Source organism: Pongo abelii, chromosome 4 (genome assembly GCF_028885655.2).
Source record: "Pongo abelii isolate AG06213 chromosome 4, NHGRI_mPonAbe1-v2.0_pri, whole genome shotgun sequence".
In the NCBI taxonomy this organism is placed as follows: Eukaryota; Metazoa; Chordata; class Mammalia; order Primates; family Hominidae; genus Pongo; species Pongo abelii.
Genome location: NC_071989.2, coordinates 161,080,402 through 161,098,987, shown reverse-complemented (window position 1 = coordinate 161,098,987; position 18,586 = coordinate 161,080,402). Strand labels below are relative to the sequence as shown.

The 18,586-nt window shown below is 38.1% G+C and overlaps 1 protein-coding gene and 1 long non-coding RNA gene across 2 annotated transcripts in view; one reads left to right on the top strand and one right to left on the bottom strand.

The window, feature by feature from the left end:
* Window positions 1–18,586, bottom strand: part of LOC129059584 (uncharacterized) — a 408,057-nt gene that overhangs the window by 20,333 nt on the left and 369,138 nt on the right. The gene's annotated exons all lie outside the window — the stretch shown is intronic.
* Window positions 1,225–14,861, top strand: NMUR2 (neuromedin U receptor 2). The gene is made up of 4 exons (XM_002816108.6): window positions 1,225–1,996; window positions 8,309–8,393; window positions 10,873–10,998; window positions 13,951–14,861. The coding sequence occupies exons 1-4, from the start codon at window positions 1,271–1,273 to the stop codon at window positions 14,223–14,225; spliced, it is 1,212 nt and encodes a 403-aa protein (XP_002816154.2). The 5' UTR covers window positions 1,225–1,270; the 3' UTR covers window positions 14,226–14,861.

The window sequence follows — 18,586 nt, the reverse complement described above, 5'->3', positions numbered from 1 at the left end:
ATGAACCTGTACCTGCCAGCCACTTCAATCTAATCATTCATACTTTGCTGACCACTTATTAAATTCCAGTTATTCTAGTCTTCCTGATATTTTTAAAACCTATCCAGCTTGTTTCTGCCTCAGGGCCTTTGCACTTGCTATTACTTTTGCTGAGTAATACACTTCCCTTAGCTCTTTCATGACTGACTTCATCATTCAGACCTCAGCTAAAGTGACATCTCCTGAGATAAGTTTTCTTTCACCATCCTTGATATATAGTTATTTATCAATTACTATCTGAAATTATATTATTAATTTATTCATTTGCTTGTGTGTTTTCAGAATTCCCTACTGCAAGAAAAGCTCCACTAGGGCAGAGACCTTGTCTTGCTTGTACACTAATGTTTCTACAAAGCTTAGAACATTCCCTGGCAAATAGTGAATCCTCAAGAAGTTATTGTGGAAAACAATCGAATTAATGATGCAGATAAGCAAATGAGCCTCTAAGAGTTTGGGTAACAGTCCCAACTTTCCTAAATTTCTATGAGTGTTCCTAATTCTGAAGTCCATTTGCCTTTTGCTTACAGCAAAGCTCTGCTGAGACTGAAGAGTCAGGTAGCAGTCAGGGCTAGGCACTGTGCACGTGCCCTTTCAGGCTTTGGATTCTATTGTTGATGCAGTCAAAACCAAAAAGTCACATTAATCATGTTATCACATTAATCCCCAGAGAACCCTGAATTGCCAGTGGAACAAGATAACTTGAGAAATCTCTTGATCTCCTATTTTCATCATGCTGTACGGCTGACAAGAATTAGTGGAGATTGGTATTCTTTTGCCCATGACCCTGCAACTTTAATTTCTATGTCTACCCAGATTCCCACAACTTTGCAACATGCATTGCTCAAAGTGCCCATCCATGAAGTTAGAGTGGCTTCTTTTGTGTCAGCTCTGCCTTCCCAGCGCCTTCCTATTCAGGGAGAGGTCTCTGCCTCCTCCCCTGCTCCCTGACTCAAAGCCGGCACTGGTCTCTTCCAGTGCAGCCTAACACACTCTCATTGGCCCTCAGCCTGTCAAGGGGAGGGGCTTGTGTCTCCAGGGCTCTTCAAAAGGGATCGGCAGTCCAGGCAGCCTAACCTGGAGGCTGAAACTCTCACTCTCTCCCTGCCTTCCTTACTAAGCCTGTGATTTTCCTGACTGCTTTCTCTTTTTTTTTTCCCTTTTTTTTTTTTTTTCTCCTGGCTCAGCTTGAAAAAGAGCCTCGTACCAGGGGAGGCTCAGGCCTTGGATTTTAATGTCAGGGATGGAAAAACTTCAGAATGCTTCCTGGATCTACCAGCAGAAGCTAGAAGACCCATTCCAGAAACACCTGAACAGCACCGAGGAGTATCTGGCCTTCCTCTGCGGACCTCGACGCAGCCACTTCTTCCTCCCCGTGTCTGTGGTGTATGTGCCAATTTTCGTGGTGGGGGTCATTGGCAATGTCCTGGTGTGCCTGGTGATTCTGCAGCACCAGGCTATGAAGACGCCCACCAACTACTACCTCTTCAGCCTGGCGGTCTCTGACCTCCTGGTCCTGCTCCTTGGAATGCCCCTGGAGGTCTACGAGATGTGGCGCAACTACCCCTTCTTGTTCGGGCCCGTGGGCTGCTATTTCAAGACGGCCCTCTTTGAGACCGTGTGCTTTGCCTCCATCCTCAGCATCACCACCGTCAGTGTGGAGCGCTATGTGGCCATCCTACACCCGTTCCGCGCCAAACTGGAGAGCACCCGGCGCCGGGCCCTCAGGATCCTCGGCATCGTCTGGGGCTTCTCCGTGCTCTTCTCCCTGCCCAACACCAGCATCCACGGCATCAAGTTCCACTACTTCCCCAATGGGTCCCTGGTCCCAGGTTCGGCCACCTGTACGGTCATCAAGCCCATGTGGATCTACAATTTCATCATCCAGGTCACCTCCTTCCTATTCTATCTCGTCCCCATGACTGTCATCAGTGTCCTCTACCACCTCATGGCACTCAGAGTGAGTATCGAGGCTGGGGTGGCCTGAGGCAGCATCCCTTCTTTTTTCACAGGCTCAAAGTTCAGAGAAAAACTTAGAATTGGGGAAATTCAGAAATGGAAGGGAACAGAGGGAAAATAGAATGAGCTCAAATGGGAAATTGAAACTTAAAAGGACTTGCCTCAAATGAGGTGAATGATAACCACAACTATTTATCATTTCCTTTAGCTCATCTTCTATTTTTCTTCCCTCTATTCTTGGGGTTCTCATATCTAAATGTTCCTAAGAGTCATCCAGAAAACTTACTTTGGGAGCAATATGCATACCTCACCCCCAGGAAAATGGGATTCAGAAGGTCTGAGGTGGAACCTCATTTTAAATAAGCACATCAGGTGATCTGGGGTGAGGTGGCCACACTTTGAGAGACTTCTCCACATCCTGTTGTCACTTTCCAGCCCCTGGCCACTGCCTGCATTGAGATTTTCCTCTACACCAACTTGGTCTGAGTATAACACAAAGTATCCCTGCCTATTTTGTAGTCCAAGACAGGTATTCAGTTTTAAAATCAGACGTTTCCCATGGTTGCTCTGACCCTTTCATTAAAATGAGGTTGAAACAAAACAAAATAAAACTATATATATTATATGTATAGTTACATATATAATATATAGTCATATATATAATGTATAGTTATATATAATATATAGTCATATATATAGTCATATATATAATATATAGTCATATATATAGTCATATAATATATATATAATATATAGTCATATATATTAATGACATGACTGAGATAACTTGAGCTTCTTTTGAGCAGGTGCAGATTGAGAGATAAGGAAGTAAACAACACATGAGATAGAGTAAAAAAATGTGAATAAGAACTTATCTGAAATTAAGAAAAAGATATAACTTATTTTGCAACATATATAATTAGAGGTTCTTTTCCTATGTTTATGGTGGTAAACTGATTTCTTTTTCAGAAGGGGGGTGTCTAAATTAGCTGAGAGAAACTATTTTTAATAAGGGTAGGAATTAGTCTATATAATTCCTCTCTGGTATATTCTGCACCCAAATTCATGAAGAGAAAAGTTCTTGACAATGACAATTTTACACCCACTTAAGGGAGGTATTATAGCTTGTGTAGTAAACAGTTACGAGACCATTTAGACTCCCAGATCTACAGCTGACATATAATACGCCTTTAGGCAAGCCACATAATTCTCCTGGAATTAGTTTTTCCATGTATAAAATGAAAAGGTCACATCAGATCCTATCTATGTCCCCTCTAGCTCTAACAGTCTATTATTCCTTTAAAAAAAGAAAAAAAAAAAACACCTGTGAGCTGAAGCAATGTGAGTTTTAAATGACAGGACAAAAAGATATCACACTCACATCATTTGCTTTGAGATGGCTCTGACATCACACATTATGTGACAGCTAATATACTCCTATTTCAGTCCATCTCTGAGAAGCTGATTGTCAGAAGTGAGTGCCCAATGGTAGTCCTTTTGAATACCTATTGTTCCTAAGGTGAATAGCAAGGTCTAAGTAAGAAGAACAAATTCTAAGTGTCACAGACATCTGGGCACAAGAGTAAATCTAATTAGGCAGAGAGCTGTGCCAGTCCCCTCCTGGAGGGCTAGCACCTGTATTCCCAGAGACATGTCCCACCCTGCACTAGCTCACAGCCATGTCTTAAGAATGTCCTGCACATCTCACTGCAGGGAAAAGACTATACAACTCCAAAGAAAGTCTTATGAGAAATACCCACCCACTTAGTATTACCTCATCCAATGCCAAACAGTCACCTATTTTGGGTCAATTTGGGAAAAATATTTAACTTTGAGTAGGAAATGCACATTTCCTCTTCCAATCTGTTACAATCAGTTTCATTGTGTTTTATTATCAAAAGTCCATGGCTACCTTGTATCAGGAGGTAAGTGATAGCTCAGACAAAAGTTTAAAAACCACCCTGGTTTGCTTTGTGTATGTAATGCAACTTTTGACAGCCTGTTTTCAGGAAGGATGAGCTGTTATCAAGGGTACCAGAGGACACCAGGAAAGAAACTAACTGCTTACAAAGTCACTCCTAGAAGAATTTACAAATCTCTATACTGAAAGTCAGGAAAAGTAGGCCCTATTCTGTGTCACTGATTGCAGGGCCTTTATGTACACTATACCTGTAGCCTGAAATGTTCCTACTGTCTGCCACCACTCCCCCTTTTGCCTTTCTAACCCTCATTTATTCTCTGTGTCATACTTCAATCACACTTCCTCAGGGAAGCTCTCCCAGATTCTCTGAGCATTCCTGTTTCCTGTTGTAGGTGCTCACAGCTCTCCGTGATTTTCCTTCATTACAATTTATATTTCCATACTTATGGATTCCTTAATTAATTTTTTTCTCCCCAACTAGACTGTAAGCTCAGTGAACGAATGAGGCCAAATTACTTCCTTCGTTGCTGGGCTTTAGCTTCTCTACCTTTAAAACAAAGACTTGGAAATATCATCTCAAAGAGACCCAAGCAATCCTAATGATTGTTAAGTGACTGACTCTGTTGGAAAGTTTGAAGGTGTGATTGACTCTGGGACCCATTGCTTTCAGAAGGCAGCAAGCCCAAGACTGATGAAATCATAGGACCAGAGAAGAAGGAGGAAACCCATATCTGTGCTCACAGCTTGGCATTCAGTCACGCTGCATCATTCCAGGACACAGCCACCACTGAGCTGTTCTCCAGGGTTTGAACATTATAGAGATAGAAAATAGACAATTCTAGGGCAAGTCCCTCCACATCTGGGAGGAAGTTCTGGTGACAGTCTGATTTAGTTCTTACATCTCCTGCATGCTGCATTCATGATTGAGTTGATGAGGATGGATGTATGAATTGCAGCAGAATTCAACCATGCCAACACAGGGTTGTACTAATTTTTTTAAGTAAATAGACTGTGTTAAGATTATAGAGATATTTACACAAAACCTATATTATAATCTGGTATTCTGAAACTAAGTCCCACAAACTATATAAATGAACATCTGGTAGAGTGATTTCAGGCAGTATAAACAACTGATCAGCATAATGTATCAACCTGAATAATAACCTCGTGAACCTCCCTTTCACTTTGCTCTTATGTAGCTAATGAAGGTAATCACAATTTTTAGTAATCACACTATTTAGTAATGGTAATCACAACTTCTAGTAATCACAATATTTAGTAACAGTAATCACAATTTTTCACTCCTCCTTTTGTAACCTGAGTTGTAAAATAAAAGTTTTGGGGTGGGGAAGAATAATGAATGGCTGAATATCTACCTTACTAAACATCTGTAGGGAAGTGAAATTATTCAATGATAAAGCAGCATTTAATATTGGCTAGACTAACTCTTTTGATTCTATTCTATTCTGTCAACCACTCCAAATTCTGTTGGAACAATGTACACCAAACGTAAGTAATAAATTTTTCACTCTTCCTCTAGTTAGCTAGTTATGTCATTATAAACTAAGGAAGCTGCAAAATAAGCAACAATTCATCAGCACATGATTTTCTTTTTAGTGTAAACTATGCTGCTACAGGAAGCTTGTTCATAAAAGAATTGTGTGAATTATTTGTTTGATGTTTGATTTTTTTTAAAATTGTTCCTTGGGGTGGAGAAATTACCATTGAGAACTGTTAAACACAAGGCAGGAAGTGACTAATATATCTCAATATTTTTTATTGTTCTTAATTATGGACTGAAATAAAATAATAGAATAACTGCATCTTGTAAAAACCACAATCTTTAAATGGCATGAAATAATTAGAACCTTTAATAGATTTAATCTAAGATGAGTTAGTAAAGTTTGAAGTTTGATGCATTGCTCTAACCTTGAATGTGTTTTTCTTCTCAGTGTATCTGCCTCCTTCTTTGTATCAGTACAGGCACTCATTGTGAGTGAGTGGTAACATGAGAAAAGAATTTCTAGAAGGGACTCAGTACTCCACAAAAGTAACCTCATATATATAAACAAACAACTCTATTTTTTAAAAATCAGTTTTTCTGATGTCTCTTTAGTATACTCTGGATAATAATCAGAATCACTGTAATAGCAGTAATATACAACTTGCTGAGTATCATGTGCCAGGCACTGAGATAAGCACTCTACCTGCATGATTTTGTTTTACTATTGCATTAATAATACTTTTCACCTTCAGATTTTTCCTGTCTAGTCCTAATCTCACAGAGTCTTTAATCCTTTACTTTATGAAGACACAGATACACGTAGAACACTCCAATATATTCAAGAGACAAATGGCCAGGTTTATACATTATCCAAGAGGATTCTTGAGGTCCTATGTGGTCCTGAGCACTACCTAACTGCAAGCAGCATATGTGTTTGTTAGGAAGACCAGATATGGATTTGCTGAAGTTTCGAGGCAGCTTTTAATGAACCACTCTTCTAAGTCTATTTAATTTTAAATACCTTTTCTGGAGTATTCCTTCAAAATGCTATCCAGCCCAGGATGATTATTGCTTCTTATAGCAGTTTGTTCCATTATTGCACATAATCACAACAATTTCTTCCTTATCTTGAATTAGAATCTATCTACCTGTAACTAAATAGATTGATTCTAATCTACTGCCATGACTGTATAAAATAAGTTAAATTTTCATTCCACCTGATGGCTTCAATCAATCAGCCTGGACTTTTTACATTGCCGATAAGAGACTCCAACCCTGGGTAAATCCCAAAAGGAGCATAGACATGAAAAGTTCAGAAGCCGAGCTAGCTGTTGGTGAAGATGAATCGAATAAAACACACAATCTCATTATAAACCTAACCTTATTTCTGTTTCTTTGCTCTTTTTTTCTATGGTGTTGGTTTCAACCTCAAACTGCACACAGTCATCCTTTGGTGGCTCCAAGCATTTTTTCTTTGTGGTGGAAAAAATATAACGTTTGTAATTCCAGACCTCATATGCAGAGAAGGACTCCCTCTGGCAGTCCAAATAAAAAATAAATGAAAACTTGCATCTTCAGAAGCACAAGCAAATATCTGAAATCTCATTGGTCTGCATTATTCAGTCATTGTGACTGGAGGATAGGACAAGTTGATTGGCTAAATTGTTTAGGGACTATACCTGGAGCTGAGGTTTAGTGACACCTCTATCCAAATTAAAGACTAAGAATGGGGAAGGAGTACATTCCCTAAGGGAAAATTAGGGTACTATTATTAAGAGAAGAGAGAAGTAAATGCTAGAGAACCAATGGGCAAATATATATTCACTATGTACTATACTAATTTCTGGATATTTGATGGTATTTTATCATGAGTCCTTAAAGCTTCCTTTATTTGGCCAAACATCCCCACAAATTAAAAAATGTGTAGAATAAAGAGAAAAACTTCCACAACTGGATGAATGATGTAGATCTTCAGTGCTGTGGGAGTTCAAAGGAAGGAGAAGACAGTGGGCTAAAGTGGTCATCAAAGTCTTTCAGGAACAGGCAGGACTTGAACTGAGCAAGGAAGATTGTGCATACAAGTAGTGTTGATAGCTGAAAGTTTCAAATGTTACATCAAGGATCTCCATATCTTCCAACAAGGATGAATATATTTTAAACATCTTAACTCAGAAACACATAAGACTGTTTTCAGTAATTAATATTACTGTAATATTAAAACAACATTTCCCAATTTGTGTTTGTCAAGATGGTACAAGGTAATCCACTGAAAAGGGTTGGGGGAAAATATTGTTTAGTCAAACACTATCTCCCTTTTGGCTAAGATATGTGTAGGTGATGTGAGTGTGGAAGGTAGAGGGGAGGTAAGTGGAAAGTTGATACACTATCCCCCTTGAAAATTCATAATGCCCATCAGCATATTTAAGTCTCTGAGAAGATCCACAATAAATACTGATGAGGCAAGAATTCCTGTTTTTGTTTTCTACTACTTATCCACCACATAGCAGGATTTCACTTTAACAGATTTCTAATAATTATGAATTAGTGAATGAATGAATTGAAAAGCCTTTCTAACTTTTCTTGAACTTCAGAATTTTACATTTTTCATGGAACACCTATTAACATGCTACACAGCCAAGGTTCCACATAACTGTATACGAAAAGTGATTGCGCTATTACTTGGCCACAGTCATTTATCCAGTTGAGTAGATGACCTGAATCCAATTCCACCTTCAACATACTGTTAAACATCTGACATAGTCTTACATTTCTCTAGGTCTCAGTTCCTCTGTCTTCAAAATGAGTGTTTGAGTTATGTTTCTCAGATTTTAACAGGAGGAAAAATGTTTCTCTTTCTCACTATCTCTCCCAACTTACTTCCCTTTCAGCTAAAGAAAGACAAATCTCTTGAGGCAGATGAAGGGAATGCAAATATTCAAAGACCCTGCAGAAAATCAGTCAACAAGATGCTGTGTAAGTGCCCCATTTTGTTTTTTATTTTGTTTTGATCGTAAGAGCAAAGGAGGTACATTTGGTACCAACTAAATGCTGCTGGGGTAGGTTCCAATTTATCCTGAAACAGGGTATTTATGAGAGTAGATTAAGATCAAGGAGCAAAGGGGAGAGATATATAATGAAGACACCTCCTTAATGGTCTATGTCAACGCTAGGTGACCTGTCTTCCTTTGCTTCTTCAAGCTTCTAGGACCTGTGTGTTTTGTTTTATTTTTGGTTTTGAACCCTCAAAACAACACTCTCAGTTTCATCCACTGACATACACTCTGTGTGGTGCTTGGTAAATTACATTCACTTTCTCAGCCTTTGAGCTTCACTTTCTCCCCTCTGTGAAATGAGCAGGTTTTTAACCTATTTGTATTATGGATTCCTTTTAAAATATGATGAAAGCTGTAGACTCTCCATTCCAAAAAAAATGAACAAATATGCATACACAAAAGATTTTACAATCCATCTCAGGAGGTCATGAACCAATCCCTGATACTCATAGACTCCATGGGATCTTTTAGTTCCAGGTTAAGAACATCTGGCAAGCATCTCCAAGTAGCCATTTCACATATGACATTGTATAACTTTGTTTCAAACAATATACTTTTGAATAAATAAGATCTTTTTTAAAATTCACTTACTGAGCCACAGTCTCCCAAAAGAATGTTATAAAAATATATGATGCAGCACTACTATATGAGAGTTACTGATGAGGGAAAGGAGATTTATAATATATTTTGCAAATCAAAATCTAAAGTTTAGAAGAAATGAATCCTCCAGGCTAATATGCATATGAAACATTCACTGTAACTATATAGCATTTCTGAACAAAAAATAAACTGTGAAGTCCCTGAAGTGGGTCTTCTCGATTCTAAGAGTTATCTTCTTGGAAATATTTTAGCTCCTCTTGGCACTTGACTTTCTCTATTAAGAAACATAGTTTCTTCATTATCCCTCCCCTTTTCTCCTTGGTCATAATCTACTCTCACAAAAAAAAAAAAAAGACATGAAGCTCACTCATATTAAAGTCACAGTAACAGAATATACTGTAAAGTATTTGCATTGGGATGGGGTTCAACTTTAACAGGAATTAAAATTGTTTGTTGTTGTTGCTGTTGTTGTTGTTGTTGTTTTTGAGATGGAGTCTTGCCCTGTTGCCCAGGCTGGAGCGCAGTGGCATCTCGGCTCACTGTAACCTCTGCCTCCCAAGTTCAAGCAATTCTCCTGCCTCAGCCTCCTGAGTAGCTGGGATTACAGGCGTGTGCAACCATACCTAGCTGATTTTTGTATTTTTAGTAGAGATGGGGTTTTGGCCAGGCTGTTCTTGAACTCCTGACCTCAGGTGATCCACCCTTTGGCCACCCAAAGTGCTGGGATTATAGGCCTGAGCCACCGCACCCGTCAGGAATTAAAGTTTTAATTAAAGGGAATTGTAGGCAGTAGTGAACAGATTAGGGACTTTCCTTGGGTTGGCAAATTCAGTAGAAACCTATAGTTAACTTTGAAACCATACCACACAGGCAAACAACTTACTCTGAATGTGTTTAATGCCAACAGGAAATGCATGTATAATACTACTTACTATGAAAACTTCACATCTGTACACAAGTACAGAAAACTGTAAAATGAATACCCATGTACCCATCACCCAGCTTCAGAAAGTATTACCTCATAGCTAATCTTGTTTCACGTATACCCTTATCTCTCCCCTAGCCCCAAAAGATTATCTTTAGGCAAATCCCAAGAGTCATGTCATAGCAAAGTAAAGTATTTACAATTTCAAAAGGAAAAAAAAAGTGTGTGTGTGTGTGTGTGTGTGTGTGTGTGTGTGTGTGTTTAATTTGTGGAGCTTAAATGCCCCAAAGAAAAACTACAGAAATACCAGTCTCTGTTTTGGGAGGTGAAAATAAGAGATGGGAAGGAATTCTGTACTGTAGCAATTTATAATATGACAGACACATCCCTTCCAATCAAAAGATTCTTGTAAAGTATTATTATGCTTGTGGTTGTTTGATCTCTTCTTTCTCCTTGCCTACCCATTACAGAATTTTAAATTATTGAATTCAGAGAAACTTCTAATTATTCCTATAACAACAAGATGAATTTATATATACATTTAACAGTTTATTATTTATCTTTCACAATAAGATGTTTTCAGGACTTTGAAATAAATTAAGTACTATTTTAAATGTTCTAAAAAGTTTTACATTATACAAGAAATCTTGTATAATCTTATGGAAAACTGATTCTAGATCTTATACAATTCATTCTTGTGTTTTAAATGTTTTGTACTGAGGCTCTTTGGGATCTAGTTTGCCTCTATAACTGTTATAGCTTAACAAATTTGAAGGGAAAAACTGCTAGAAGAAATGATTGACTCAGAGTGAGCATTGTATACCTATCCTTGCACAGACTGCCTTCTGCTCTCCCATTTATCATCCGTTTTCAGTTGTCTTGGTCTTAGTGTTTGCTATCTGTTGGGCCCCGTTCCACATTGACCGACTCTTCTTCAGCTTTGTGGAGGAGTGGACTGAATCCCTTGCTGCTGTGTTCAACCTCATCCATGTGGTGTCAGGTAAAACCTTAGCCTGATTTGGTGCATGACTAGTATTCAGGTAACAGCAGCTTCTTCTTCATCTTGCTTAGATGCCTAAGTACTCCAATTTATCACAGGGATCTGCCATGCTATAATGAAGACATTTGATTTTTCTTTTATTCAGAGATTGATTATGTTTGGTACTGTTCCAAATACATATATACCAGATCACTATTTTCAAGGCTACTTTATGGAAAACCTCAAGTCTAACTGTGATGATTACAGAAGGAAAATGGTCAAGGAGTGATTCCTTTGGTTATCTTCCAAATGGCCATGCAATTAAGTTGGTTCTTATTTAGTAAACACCCATGTCCCTGAAATCTCATATTGCCTTTGGGAAGTATTATATCCTCATGAAGGAAAACCAAATGGTATTCGTAGGTCATCAAGTTCTTCTTTTAGGCTACTGTAACTCTGCTTGTTGAGGATACCATAGTATATTGTGGAAACCATGGTGGAAAGGTCAGTAAGTCAGATGACCTGGATTTGCAACCCAATTTCACCATCGCTATGCTGAGTGATCTGGAGAACGTGGCTGCCTTCACACCAAAGTTTCCTCAACTGTAAAATGGCAAAAAAAAAAAAAAGCCTCCTGTAGACAAACCTGGACTGATGGTAAGAAGCAAATGCAATAATAGATATTAAAGAGCTCTTTACGCTGTAATTGCTGTATATCTTTCTATAATCATCGCAAGGTCATTAGGTGGATATTATGATTAACATTGTATAGTCAAAAATAAAACACTTCCACAAGAAGAAATGATTTGCCCTAAGGCACTTAGCTAACAAATAACCCACCCAAGTCATCTAACTTCAAGTTCAGTGTTCTTTCTACTAAAATGGAGCAGAGAATGACCACCCAGTTTCTTCTTTCTCAGTCAGTGACAGCTAACTCAGTGTTAGGCTTAGGCTCAGACCTCCTCTGTCCCCTCACCTCTCCTGGTCACCAGCTGATTCTATAGGCTCATTAGATTATCGAAGACATCACCGGAAAGGAAAGATAAGATCACCTTTTACAAGTTAAGCTCCAGATGTGTACAATGCAGAAACAATGACATCTATACTGAATACTGTGTATATTATATATTTGCTGTCACTCTCTTTTTTGTACTCAGCAGGCCTAATGTATAGCTTATTCCTGGACATTAGCACTTTCCTGTTCAACCATTTGCAACCAAAGCTCAAAAATATGTATACCTCTTAGTTTATCCTTTTGGTTAATCTGCAGAAAACAGAAATGTTTAAATAAATGAGAAAGCACTACGAGGTCAAATGAGACTTGACTAAGTGACTACAAATCTCTGGATGAGTCAAGGCAATTATCTTAAGATTTTCAAGTTATAGCCTCAATAATGACATGATCCTGTTCAGATACCATCTCCCCCCTTTTATATTAATACACTAGATTAAATCTAAATCTCTTAAACCCTACAGAAAATACCCCCAACTTGCCTTTTAATCCTCCAACTTTTATTATTTTTATTCATAGACCATATACTCATCAAATTGGTAATTAGAGAGTTCTGCACATTATTCCTACACAATATGGCCATACCTGCCCCTGAACACTTGTGCGTGCTATATACCCTGTACGTGCAACACCCTCTCCTATCTTCCTCAACTATCTCTTACCCATTTTGAGGCCTGGCTAGAGTTCAATCGCCCCCCACTAAATCTTTTATGACTGTCACAGTCCTTGTCTTTCTGCTATTATGTGAATTGCTATAGCATGATTTGTTATCTCATATTTGTTCTTAACAGATACTGCTTGGTATTGTTGTATTGTTAATTATTTAACTTAGCCATAAATCTTGTCTCTGCAGTACCATTCCGAGATCTTGAAGAACAAAGTCTAAATTCACTACCTCCCAGTGTGCCTTGAAGTTAATGGCACATAATAAGAGTTAAATCAATATTTATTTTTTGAATGAACTAATAGTATTAATGCATAGAAATATTCTCCTTTAATATTCTTCCATGTTTATTCTGTAAACAAGGCATATAGCATTCTGAATGTCCTGAACCACATAAATAAGTACAACAAGGAACCTGTTGGCAATATTACCCATCACTTGTTTTACATTCTTAGCCATTCTCAACCTCTCTGTGGATGGTGTCTTAACTTTACCCTCACAATAATCCAGGGAGGTGGGTTAGGCTGGAAATCACATTCCCATTTTACAGAGAAAGAAATTGAAGTGCTAAGGTTTGTCTAAGGCCACAGGATATGTGAGGGCCAAGATCAGAAACTAGGTCCTCTGATTCCCAAACTTGGCCTCATTTTGGGCTTTAGAGAAATAAAATTTAAAAAGGCAATAAAGGAAGAGTGTATTCCAAACAGGAAAATGACAATGTGAAGGTTAATTGGTAGAGGAAATAAATGGTAAAATGCAATTCTTCAAAAGGTGGAGGAACCATCAAGGGAAAAGGGTAAGTAGGAACAGCACGCTAGGGAATATTTCTTTGAAGCCATATCTTAGCATTATAAGGAGTCTCAGCAGGAACTAAGCCTTGGCTGATTTATCTTCTTCCACTACTTGCAATTCCAAATTATAGATTTAAGTAAAATTCCAATGAGATAGAAACGTTTCTCTTCCCTCTGATATTTAAGCATCTTTCATTCATGTTATGGAAACATGTTCTTTAATTAAACAAGTAGGGATCAAAGAGAGTTGCTGAACATCTCAGAGAGATCCCATGTCAGCCTAACGTACTCCAAGACTCTTTAATCTTTGTGTTTGATTGCTAAGTGCACAGGTGGAAGATCTATACAGAGCGTTTTGTATTCTCAATTAGAGGCTTGTATGTATTATCACTTCCAAAAGAGGCAATCACAGGGATTCTAGGCCTTTGTAAATATTTATGCTTCTTCCTTCATGCTGGTCACTCAAGTTCTTCTCAGCACATCTTTTTAAATCCCCTGCATTCCAGGTGTCTTCTTCTACTTGAGCTCAGCTGTCAACCCCATTATCTATAACCTACTGTCTCGCCGCTTCCAGGCAGCATTCCAGAATGTGATCTCTTCTTTCCACAAACAGTGGCACTCCCAGCATGACCCACAGTTGCCACCTGCCCAGCGGAACATCTTCCTGACAGAATGCCACTTTGTGGAGCTGACCGAAGATATAGGTCCCCAGTTCCCATGTCAGTCATCCGTGCACAACTCTCACCTCTCAACAGCCCTCTCTAGTGAACAGATGTCATGAAGAAACTATCAAAGCTGCCACTTTAACAAAACCTGAATTCTTTCAGAGCTGACTTTCCTCTATGCCTCAAAACTTCAGAGAGGAACATCCCATAATGTATGCCTTCTCATATGATATTAGAGAGGTAGAATAGCTCTTACAACTCATGTACCCATTGCTAATTTTTTTTTAATAAACGTGAAAACTAAGAGTTATATCTGGTTTCAAAACCCAGAACTGCCTGATTTTTAGTTATCTTTCCACTATCCTAACTGCCTCATGCCCCTTCACTAGTTCATGCCAAGAACAAGACTGGAAAAGCATGGCACCTATACCTTGATTAATTTCCATTAATGGAAATGGTTTGTCCTGAGTCATCTACGTTCTGAGTCAGGCTGTCACTCCTACTACCAATGGCCACTGTGAGCCACAGAAGGAAGACATGTACATGCTGTTCTACTTTATATGATGTGAGAAGCCAACATCAGTGTCCCTTGGCAGCAGTCTACAGGCATATCTTGTTTTATTGTGCTTAATTTTATTGTGCTTCTCAAATATTGCACTTTTAAAAAAATTGAAAGTTTGTGGCAATGCTGTTGAGCAAATCTGCTGGCACCTTTCTTCCCAAAAGCATGTGCTCACTTCATGTCTCTGTATCAATTGTCATAATTTTCACAATAAATGTGATTATTATTATATGTGCTTATGGTGATCTGTGGTCAGTGATCTTTGATATTACTATTGTAATTATTTTGGGAAACCTATGAACTGCTTCCATAGAAGATGGAGAGCTTAATAAATATTGTGTTGTTCTGACTGTTCCACCCACCAGCCATTCCCCATCTTGGTCCCTCTCCATGGGCCTCCCTATTCCCTGAGACAAAACAATATTAAGGCCAATTAAAACCCTACAATGGCCTCTAAGTGTAAGTGAAAGGAAGAGTGGCAGGTCTCTCACTTTAAATCAAAAGCTAGAAAGGATTAAGCTTAGTGAGGATGTAAAAAAACTGAGATAGGCTTAGAGCTATGCCTCTTGTAGCTGTTAGCCAAGTTTTGAATACAAAGGAAAAGCTCTTAAAGAGAGTTAAAAGTGCTACTCTAGTGAACACATAAATTATTGTAAGAAAACAAAACACCCTTATTGCTGATACGAAGAAAGTTTGAGTGGTCTGGATAGAAGATCAAACCAGCCACAACATTCCCTTAAGCCAAAGCCTAATTCAGAGAAAGGCCCTAACTCTCTTCAACTCTATGAAGACAGAGAGAGCTGAGAAAGATGCAGAAGAAAAGTTGGAAGCTAGCAGAGGTTGGTTCATGAGGTTTAAAGAAAAAATCCATTCTCTATAACATAAAAGTGCAAACTGAAATATCAAGTGCTGATGTAGAAGCTCCAGCAAGTTATCCAGAAGTTACAGCTAAGACAACTGATGAAGCTGACTACAGAAAAAAAAATATTTTTAATGCAGATGAAACAGTTTTATCTTGGAAGAAGATGCCATCTAACTAAGGCTTTTATACCTAGAGAAGAGAAGTCAATGTCTGACTTCAAAGCTTCAAAGAACAGGCTGACTCTCTTGTTTGGGGATAATGCAGCTGGTGACCTGAAGTTGAAGCCAATGCTCATTCGCCATTCTGAAAATCCTAGGGCCCTTAAGAATTATGCTAAATCTACTCTGTGCTTTATAAATGGGGAAACAAAACCTGGGTAACAGCACATTGGTTTACAGCATGGTTTACTGAATATTTTAAGCCCATTGTTGAGACCTACTGCTCAACAAAAAGATTCCTTTCTAAATATTACTACTTATGAATAATGCACCTATTCACCCAAGAGCTGTGATAGAATTGTACAAGGATATTAATGTTTTCATGCCTGTGAACACAACAGTCATTCTGAAGCCCATAGATCAAGGAATAATTTCAACTCTGAGAAACACGTTTCCATGAGGTGGTAGCTGCCATTGATAGTGATTCCTCTGATGGATCTGGACAATGTAAATTGCACCTTCTGAAAAGAATTCCCCATTCTAGATGCAATTAAGAACATTAGTGATTCATGGGAGGAAGTCAAAATACCAACATTAACAGGAGTTTGAAGGAAGTTGCTTCCAACATTCGTGAGTAATTTTGAGGGGTTCACGACTTCAGTAGAGGAAGTAACCACAAATATGGTAGAATAAGCTAGATAACTGGATTGGAAGTTGAGCCCAAAGATGTTACTGAATTGCTGCAACCTCATCGTAAAACTTGAACAAATTAGAGGTTGCTTCTTATGGATGAGCAAAGAAAATGGTTTCTTGAGATGGAATCTACCACTAGTGAAGATGCTGTGAACATTGTTGAAATGACAACAAAGGATTTAGAATATTCTATAAACAGCTGATAAAAGAGCTGCAGGGTTTGAGAGGATTGATTTCAATTTTGAAAGAAGTTCTCTTGTGGGTGAAATGCTATCAAACAGCATTGCATGCTACAGAGAAATCTTTCATGAAAGTAAAAGTCATTGGATGCAGCAAACTTTATTGTTGTCTTATTTTAAGAAATTTCCACAGCTACCCCACCCTTCAGCAACCACCACCTTCATCAGTCAGCAGCTGTCAACATTGAGACAAGATCCTTCATTAGCAAAAAGATTGACTCACTGATAGTTTAGATTATCATTGTTGTTTTTTAGCCACGAAATATTTTTAAGTTATATACATTTTTAAAACTTCATGCTATTATAGACTACAATATAGTGTAAACATAACCTTCATATGCACTAAGAAACTAAAAAAAAATAGTGTGACTCGCTTTATTGCAATGGTCTGGAACTGAACCCACAGTATCTCTGAGGTATGCCTGTATTTACCTACTGCCTCATATACTGCCATTATAATGTGATTCCTTACAGTCCTACAGCCTTTTACTTTAAGAGTTCACCCTTATAACATGAGAATGCTCCTTAGAATGATTATCTCTACCACCCCAATTGCCAAGTCATTATCAGCCATTTCTCATTAGGAATTGGATCCAAACTAAGAAGTTCAACTTAGAGAAGAATGAGAAGAGGGAGGGGCTGTGGTGGAAGGTCAAAAGAAGCATAAGCTATACCAAACAGGAACTTAGTTATTTTCATAAATTGGTCTAGACTTGGATTTCTAATGTCTAATTTCATATAGTATAGATGGAAGTATGGTCTACTATCTTGGAATCAAGACAAGTCAAATGGCAACAACTGGTCTCAAACCCATAACTTTTACTTAGTCAGTCTTTTATTACCTACATAATACTCTTCAGACATGTAATATGGACAAAACTACTTCCTAGAATAATTTTCCATTATACCATCACAAGTAACGTATACTCTATTCAAATGGAATTACTTGTTGTTCTTATGCAAATGCATCCCACAGTTTTTCCCAGCTGCAGATCTTCATGTATAGAAGGCCCACTTCATCTCCAATCTCCATCCGTTTCTATCCTACCAATCCTTCAATGTTCATCTCAGTGTGGTGCTTCCTCCATGAAGCCTTGCTTGATTTTTTTAAATAGATATTGTATCTGACTTCTCTGTCAGTTTATGTCTCTTAAGCTTTTTCTTCACTCTGCTTTTTATTTCAGTGATTTATGTTCTTGCTTTGCCAGAATGTAAATTTGTCAAAGACATGATGTACCTGGTGTTCATTTTTTCTGTTGTTGGAACAATGGCAATATATCTATCACAATGGTAGATGTTCAATAAATATGTGATAAAGTGAGTTGGCTTCATATTTCAATGTATTGAGTTAAGCAACAGTTCCAAATGGAACCATATTAAGAGACAAAAGACTAAGATTATGTTTCTGACAGGGATACCTGACCTTCAGTTGGCCACCCAATCAGTTGTGATTATAATGACATGCCTGCTGTCCCTATGGTACAAGAAGACCCTTCCCAATCTCAGGAGTTACTGATGCTGAAACACAAAAGTTCCAGCATTTAGCCTCTGAATTGTTCATAAGTTGAATGAATGATTTCAATGATAAATGGGGGTATTGGTCTCTGACACCATCATTTGTTAATTTAATAGTCATATTCAGATACTCAATATTAAAACAAACAAAGAAACTCTGCTAATTGCAACCCAGTTTTAATAAATCAGAATTCTCTCATGATGGTTTACCTTAGTGGGCAGAATTCTGTGGTCATTCGAGGATTGAGTTGAAAAGGCTCTGCAAAACAAAACCTCAAAAATGGAGGAGAAATTAATTTTCTACTTGCCTTTTAAAGTAGAGATATTCTTGAATGATAATCTATTAGCCCTTAAACATCAACTTAACATCACCTCTCAATTACCAGGACTAAAAATGCTGCTGCTGTCAGTGAATAGATAGAAAGAGAAACACACTAAAACTAAAGCT

Bases quoted from the DNA above. Each gene is read 5' to 3' on its own strand.
- NMUR2 (XM_002816108.6), top strand. From the start codon at position 1,271: ATGTCAGGGATGGAAAAACTTCAGAATGCTTCCTGGATCTACCAGCAG. The intron at 8,394-10,872 runs GTAAGTGCCCCA...ATCCGTTTTCAG, and splicing joins ATCAGTCAACAAGATGCTGT to TTGTCTTGGTCTTAGTGTTT. The intron at 10,999-13,950 runs GTAAAACCTTAG...CCTGCATTCCAG, and splicing joins CCTCATCCATGTGGTGTCAG to GTGTCTTCTTCTACTTGAGC.